Source organism: Catharus ustulatus, chromosome 27 (assembly GCF_009819885.2).
Source record: "Catharus ustulatus isolate bCatUst1 chromosome 27, bCatUst1.pri.v2, whole genome shotgun sequence".
In the NCBI taxonomy this organism is placed as follows: Eukaryota; Metazoa; Chordata; class Aves; order Passeriformes; family Turdidae; genus Catharus; species Catharus ustulatus.
The window spans coordinates 3,781,889-3,789,803 of NC_046247.1; the positions used below are offsets into that span (position 1 = coordinate 3,781,889).

Consider the following 7,915-nt stretch of genomic DNA (forward strand, 5'->3'; position numbering starts at 1 on the left):
GGAGTCTCAGGGTGACCCCTGGGCTGGCCCAGCCTGTCAGGATGGCACAGGGACTGTTGGGATGACCATTGGGGTGGCCCAGCCTGTCAGGATGGCACAGGGACTGTCAGGGTGACCATTGGGCTGGCACAGGGACCCTCAGGGTGACCCCTGGGCTGGCCCAGCCTGTCAGGATGGCACAGGGACTCTCAGGGTGACCCCTGGGCTGGCACAGGGACTCTCAGGGTGACCATTGGGGTGGCACAGGGACTCTCACGGTGACCATTGGGGTGGCACAGGGACTCTCAGGGTGATCATTGGGGTGGCACAGGGACTCTCACGGTGATCATTGGGGTGGCACAGGGACTCTCAGGGTGACCATTGGGGTGGCACAGGGACTCTCAGGGTGACCATTGGGGTGGCACAGGGACTCTCAGGGTGACCCCTGGGCTGGCACAGGGACTCTCACGGTGACCATTGGGGTGGCACAGGGACTCTCACGGTGATCATTGGGGTGGCACAGGGACTCTCACGGTGACCATTGGGGTGGCACAGGGACTCTCAGGGTGACCCCTGGGCTGGCACAGGGACTCTCAGGGTGACCCTTGGGGTGGCACAGGGACTCTCAGGGTGCCCCCTGGGCTGACCCAGCCCGTCACACTGCCCCTGTTACCAGCAGCTCCCCCGTCTCTCCCCAGCTCCATGGATCCGTGCCCGGGCCGGCCCAAAGCCCCGTCCTTCCTGTCCGACCTGGGCAAGGCCACCCTGCGCGGCATCCGCAAGTGCCCTCGCTGCGGCACCTACAACGGCACGCGGGGGCTCAGCTGCAAGAACAAGACGTGCGGCACCGTGTTCCGCGCGGGCTCCCGCCGCCAGCCGGGCGCCGACGCCGTGCGCGTGCTCACGGGCTCGCACAGCCAGCTCTACTCGGTGCGCCAGCGCGACTCGCGCTGCTTCGTGGAGCTGGGAGTGTCCGAGACGGCCATCCAGACCCCCGAGGGCACGCTGATCACCCAGCTGAGCTCGGGCCGCTGCCACGCGCCCGCCTGCGCCAAGGCGGCGGCCGACAAGCAGTGCCAGCACCTGAAGCTGGCGCTGGGCTGCCAGGCCGAGGCCACGCCGCTGCCGCTCAAGAGCTCGGTGCTGGGCACCGTGCAGGCTCCTGCCGAGGCCAAGCAGAGCCTGTGGGAGTTGGCCACCGAGCCCACGGGGCCGCTGGTGCAGAGGGTCACCAAGAGCGTGCTGGTGGTCAAGTGTAAGGCCAGCCAGAGGCACAGCCTGGGCTACCTGCACGCCAGTTTTGGTCAGCGCCGATTCTCCTGCGGCTGCCGAGCCCCGGGGCACGGCCGTGCCAAGGGGGAGGAGGAGGATGAAGAGGAGGAAGAGTCGCCCCCCACACGCTGCATCCACTTCCTGGCCTGCATCTGCGCCTTCGCCAGCGACGAGAGCCTGGCCCAGGAGTTCTCCGACTTCCTGGCCTCTGACGCTGGTGGTGGGAATGGGCAGGGGTTTGGGGGTTCTGTAAATGTGAACTGGGCTCTCCCAGCAGCCACTCCAGGGTTCCTGGCCCAGGAGTTCTCCGACTTCCTGGCCTCTGACGCCAGCAGTGGGAATGGGCAGAGAGTTGGGGGGGTTCCTTAAACACGGGCCTGGGGCTCTCCCAGCAGCCATTCCAGTGTTCCCAGTGTGGAAGTTGGGTTTGTGTCCTGCCCCATCCTGCTGTGTGCAGAGATCCATGGGGAGCGATTCCCACTGGGGTGCAGCCAGCTCCTGCCTGTGAAGGAGCAGCTCCAGTGGAGCTTGGGGGCACATCCCACTGGGTTGGGGGTCCTTTTCCAGGGCTGGAAACTCTGAACCCCTCCCAAGCAGCCTTTGGGGTTCATTGCCTAAATCCCTCCCACAGCAGGAATATCTGGGGTTCATTCCCTTAAACCCACAGCAGGAATATCTGGGGTTTATTCTCTCCATAACCCCCCACAGTCCAAGGTGAAAACCCATTTGGAGTGGGATTAACCCCCCCCTTCCCCTCCAAGGAGCCTCTTGAGAGGGTGGGGGTTTTCCTGGGGTGTGCTGGGGGTGCCTGTGTCCCCGTGCTCAGGATGTTTTTAGGGACAGGACTTGTGTCCCCAGGTCTGAAGGGCACAGTGGTGCCACAGCTGCTGCGCGGCCCCACGGCCACGGTGCGGGCCCGGGGAGCAGCTGCTGCCAAGACCAAGAGGAGGAAAAAGGACCTGGGGCCAGGTGAGTGTCCTGGGGAGGGCTGTGGGGCTGGAATCACCCCAGGGCAGCTCCATGGGGGCAGATCCAGCTGTTGGAACCTCTGGAGCAGCTCCAGGTGTTGGGATTTAGGGTGGGTGGGAGCTGAAATCCCCCATGAGGTCACATCCAGCTGTTGGAACCTCTGGAGCAGCTCCAGGTGTTGGGGTTTGGGGTGAGTGGGGGCTGAAATTCCCCCCAGGGCAGCTCCATGGGGTCAAATCCAGCTGTTGGAACCTCTGGAGCTGCTCCAGGTGTAGGGCTCTGGGATGGATGCTTCATGGGGTCAGATCCAGCTGTGGAACCTCCAGAGCAACTCCATGGGGTCAGATCCAGCTGTGGAATTTCTGGAGCAGCTCCATGGGGGTGGATCCAGCTGCTAGAACCTGCAGAGCAGCTCCAGGTGTTGGGGTTTGGGGTGGGTGGGAGCTGAAATCCATCCCGAGGTCAAATCCAGCTGTTGGATCCTCCAGAGCAGCTCCAGGTGTTAAGAACTGTCCTGCCCAGCCCGTGGGTGTCACTGTGGTGGTGTGGGGGCTGAAGGCCCCCAGGAGGGAGGTGCCAGGGTGACCCCCTGGGCACTGTGGGTGACAATCCCTCCCTCCCTCTGTCCCTCAGGCCCGCAGGGACCCGGCCCCCTGCTGGCTCCAGACCCGCCCCACCCCGGCCCCAGGAGGAGCAGCCTGAGGAAGCCGCCGGTCGCCTCCTCCTCATCCTCCCTGAAGAGACACGGTGAGCCCTGGGGCACTGCCAGAGCTGCGTTTGCAGGAGGGATGTGCACTTCGGGAAGGAATTCCTGCTTGGGAGGGGCTGGGATGGAATTCCCAGAGCAGCTGTGGATCCCTGGCAGTGTCCAAGTGTGGGACCTGCAGTGACACTGGATGAGCTTTGAGGTCCCTCCCACCCCAAATCAATGCAGGATTCGATGTTTAGATGGGATTTGGGGGAGAAATTCTCTCCTGTGAGGGTGGTGAGGAGCTGGGATCCCTGGGAGTGCCCAAGGCCAGGCTGGAGCAGTTGGGACAGTGGCAGGTGTGGGACCAGACAGATTTTGAGATCCCTGCAACCCAAACCATTCCAGGATTCCATGTGCAGATTTGTATGGGATTTTGGGAAGAAATACTGGGAGAGAGGCTGGGATGGAATTCCCAGAGGAGCTGGGGCTGCTCCTGGGTCCCTGGAAGTGTCCAAGGCCAGGCTGGAGCAGCTGGGACAGTGGGAGGTGTGGGACCAAATGAAGTTTGGGATCTCCTCCAACCCGAATCATTCCAGGATTCCCTGTGCTGGCTTGGATGGGATTTTGGGAAGGAATTTCTGGGTGGGATGGAATTCCCAGAGGAGCTCTGGCTGCCCCTGGATCTCTAGAAGTGTCTAAGGTCAGGCTGGAGCACCTGGGATAGCAGGAGGTGGGACTGGATGGGCTTTAAGGTCTCTTCCAACCCAAATCATTCCAGGATTCCATGTGCAGGTTTAGATGGGATTTTGGGAAAAAAATCTTCAATGTTCCTGGAGGTGTTCCAGGCTGGGTTGGAACAGGATGAGCTTCGAGCTCCCTTCACACACAAACCATTCCATGAGTTATTTGTGTGGGGATTCTGTGGGATGTTTGGGAGAGGGAAGGTCCCTCCAGCACCATGAAATCCCGTGGTTTTCATGACATCCCTGTGGAAAAACCCTCTCTCCAGGCTGGCATCACCCTGTGCCAAGGCAGCAGCCTCTGCTTGCTGCTTTCCCCCTCCTGCTTTCAGCTTTGCCTGGGAACTGGCACAAATTCTTCATTTCCCTGCTCTTCCCAGCACAGAGCTCACCCTCCCAGTTCAGCTCCCACAGACACCCCCAGAGTGCCCTGGAGGGTGAGGTCTGGGGCAGGGTGACATTGCAGTGTCCCTTCCCTGTCCCCTGCAGGCTGTTCCCAGGTGCTGGATGAGTCCCAGGTGTCCCTGTCCTTCCAGGAGTGGCTGGGCAGTGTCACAGAGCGCATCCACCAGACCATGCACTACCAGTTTGAGGGTGAGTGTCTGGCTGCAGGATGGGCCTTTTCCCCTGGGAATTTTTCTTGGGTTTGCTCCAGAGAACCTCTGGAGCCAGGCTGGGAATGTTCCCCTGGGGAAGGGAGGGATCCAGGAAGAGCTTCCAGAACATTCCAGGGCCCAAAGGGGCTCCAGGAGAGCTGGGGAGGAGCTGGGGACAAGGGATGGAGGGACAGGACACAGGGAATGGCTTCACTGGGAAAGGGGAGATTGAAATGGGATTTGGGATGGAATGAGGGTGGGGAGGGGCTGGGATGGAATTCCCAAAGCAGCTGGGGCTGCTCCTGGATCCCTGGGGTGTCCCAGGCCAGGCTGGAGCACCTGGGACAGTGGGAACACTGTGTCTGGTTTTGGGAGCACTTTGGGTGCCATTTTGGGAATTTGGTGCCATTTTGGGAACACTGTGTCCCTGTTTGGGAACACTTTGGGTACCATTTTGGGAACACTTTGGGTGCCATCTTGGGAACACCTTTGGTACCATTTTGGGAACACTTTGGGTGCCATTTTGGGAACACTTTGGGTGCCATTTTGTGAACACTGTGCCCCATTTTGGGAACACTTTGGGTGCCATTTTGTGAACACTGTGCCCCATTTTGGGAACACTTTGGTGCCATTTTGGGAACACTTTGGTGCCATTTTGGGAGCACTTTGGGTGCCATTTTGGGAACACTTTGGGTGCCATTTTGAGAATCCTTTAGGGCCATTTTGGAAACACTTTGGGTGCCATTTTGTGAACACTGTGTCCCTCTTTGGGGATGATTTGGTGCCATTTTGGGAACACTTTGGTGCCATTTTGTGAACACCCCATCTCCCCACCCATTCCTCTCACCACCAATGGCACTGAGCCTCCAACCCCCAGCATTTCCCTGGCAGTTCAAGCCCTTTGGGATGAGAATTTGGGACCCCCAGCCCCTTCCCTGACCCTGCTGTGCCCTGCCAGGCCACCCAGAGCCGCTGGTTTTCCACATCCCCCAGTCCTTCTTCGAGGCTCTGCAGCAGCGCATCTCCAGCGGCAGCGGCAAGAAGAGGCTGCCCAACTCCACCACGGGTGAGAGGGGGGGAAACTGGGAGAAAACACAGGGAATGGGGGAAAAAAACAGGAAAATGGGGAAAAAAACCAGGAAAATAAAGAGGGGAAAGAGCAAAAAATGGGGGTAAAGAGACAAAAAAAAGGGAAGGGAAGGGAAGGGAAGGGAAGGGAAGGGAAGGGAAGGGAAGGGAAGGGAAGGGAAGGGAAGGGAAGGGAAGGGAAGGGAAGGGAAGGGAAGGGAAGGGAAGGGAAGGGAAGGGAAGGGAAGGGAAGGGAAGGGAAGGGAAGGGAAAGAAGGAAGAAAAGGAGGAAAGGAGAGGAAAAATAAAAAGAGGGAAAAAATGGGGGGAAAAAGGGGTGAAGGAGGAGGGAAAGATAAAAAAGAGAAGGAAAAAGGAACGAGATAAAGGGGGAAAGAGGCAAAAATGGGGGAAAAGAGACAAAAAAGGGAAAAATAAAAAACTAAAACCAAGAGGGGGGAGAAGAGCAGAGGGGCCGAAGCCCCCCCCGACCCCTCCCGCAGCCTTCGTGCGCAGGGACGCGCTGCCCCTGGGCACCTTCTCCAAGTACACCTGGCACATCACCAACGTCCTGCAGGTGAAGCAGATCTTCGACACTCCCGAGGTAAGCTCGGGACATCCCCCGGGACCCCCTCAGCACCCTCAGGGCCGGCTCTGAGCGCTGCCCGCCCCACAGGTGCCGCTGGAGATCACGCGGAGCTTCGTGCAGAACCGGGACGGATCGTACGAGCCCTTCCGCAGCCCCCGCGTGGAGGTGGAGAGCGTGGCCGAGGGGCTGGGCCAGCACGAGAAACAGCCCCCGCTGCGGCCCCTGGAGCTGCAGACCTTCCTCAAAGTCGGTGAGGAGCACGAAATGCACCGGGAGGGGTCTGAAACACACCGGGATGGGGTGGGAGGGGCATAAAATAGTGCCCAGAGGGGCAGGGGGGGACACAAAATAGTGCCCAGAGGGGCAGGGTGGGACCCCAAAACAACCCGTGGAAGGGCAGTGTGGAACCCAGCAGGGTCTCCATGGGGTTGGGGGCTCACAAACACCCCTGGGGGTCTAAGAGAGGGGGGTTCAAGGTTTGGGGGGGCTTTAAGGGATGGAGAAAGGGGGTCTCAGAGGTGGGGGGTCATGAACACCCCCTGGGAGCTCCAGAGAAGGGGAGGGGGGGTTCAAGGAAGGGAAGAAAGAGGGATCCCAGAGAGTGGAGGGGAACAAACACACCTGGGGAGGGTCTCAAGGGACAGGAAAAGGGGGGGCTCCATAGGGTTGGGGGGCTTCAAGGGACAGGAAAAGGGGGGTCCATAGGGGGTCACAAACATCCCTGGGAGCTCCAAGAAAGGAGGGTTCAGGGGCCAGAGGGGCTACAGGGAGGGAAAGAAAGGGGGTCCCAGAAATGGGGGACTTCAAGGGACAGGAAAAGAGGGAGGGACACAACCCTGGGGGCTTCCAGACAGAGGAAAGAGGGGAGGGGGTGTTCCAAGGGGTTGGGGGGTTCAGGGAAGGGAAGAAAGGGGGGTCCCAGGGAGTGGGGGCGAACAAAGGGACAGGAAAAGGGAAACTCCATAGGGTTGGAAGGGACACAACCCCGGGAAATGAAGGGTTCCAAAGGGTTGGGGGGTTCAGGGAGGGGAAGAAGGGGGGTCCCCGAGGCGGGGGTCCCGCAGCCACGCCGCCGTGCCCCCCCAGGACACACGTCCCCCACGCAGAAGGAGCCCACGCCCTTCACCATCGAGTGGATCCCGGACATCCTGCCCCGCTCCCGCCTGGGAGAGCTGCGCCTCAAGTTCCAGTACGGCCACCACGGGGGGCCCCGGCAGCCCCCGGCCCGCGGGACCCCCCCCTCAGAGCCCCCCCCGCTGCCGCTGCCCCCCCTGGGCACCATCGCCTTCCCCTGAGCCCCCCCAAAAGGGGCGGGGGGCTCGGGATGGGGGGGACACCTGGGAGCACCCCCAGAATAAACCAGCACCTCCCCAAAGTGTGCTGAGTGTGTCTGGGGGGAAGGGGGAGAGATGGGAGACCCCCAAAAGGGGGAGGGGGCACCTGGGAGACCCCACCCAAAAAGGGGGAGGGGGCACCTGGGAGACCCCCCCAAAAAAGAGGAGGGGGCACCTGGGAGAGCCCCAAAAAGGAGGAGGGGGCACCTGGGAGAACCCCCAAAAAAAGAGGAGGGGGCACCTGGGAGACCCCAGAATGGGAGGGGGAAAATCTGGGAGACCCCCAGAATGGGGGTGGGGGAAGGGAGGACATCTGTAAGACCCCCCCCAAAAATTAGGGGGGGGTAAAAGGTGGGGGGAGAATCCGGGGCACCCCAAAAATGGAGGGGGGCACTTGGGAGAAGCCCTCAGAATGGGGAGGGAGAAAAGGGGGGGACACCCAGGAGACCCTCAAAATGGGAGGGATGGAAGGGGGAACACCTGGGACACCCCCCCTCAAAATGGAGGGGAGAGAAGGGGGGACACCCGGGACACCCCCAAAATGGGGGAGACCCCTAGGAGATCACCAAAATGGGAGGGAGAAAAGGGGGAACACCCCCAGCCGCGCCTGTGGTACTGGGGGATGCCCAGCACAGACCTCCAGCACCCCCAGTGCTCCCAGTAGCCTCAGTCCTCCC

The 7,915-nt window shown here is 61.0% G+C and overlaps 1 protein-coding gene across 1 annotated transcript; it reads left to right on the forward strand.

The window, feature by feature from the left end:
* The first annotated feature begins 677 nt into the window (after window positions 1-677).
* On the forward strand, window positions 678-7,199 carry C27H2orf42 (chromosome 27 C2orf42 homolog). Its single transcript, XM_033081078.1, has 8 exons — window positions 678-1,471; window positions 2,110-2,220; window positions 2,854-2,967; window positions 4,141-4,245; window positions 5,206-5,313; window positions 5,819-5,919; window positions 5,992-6,154; window positions 6,991-7,199. Exons 1-8 carry the CDS (start codon window positions 682-684, stop codon window positions 7,197-7,199), a joined length of 1,701 nt encoding a protein of 566 aa, XP_032936969.1. The 5' UTR covers window positions 678-681.
* Window positions 7,200-7,915: the final 716 nt, after the last annotated feature.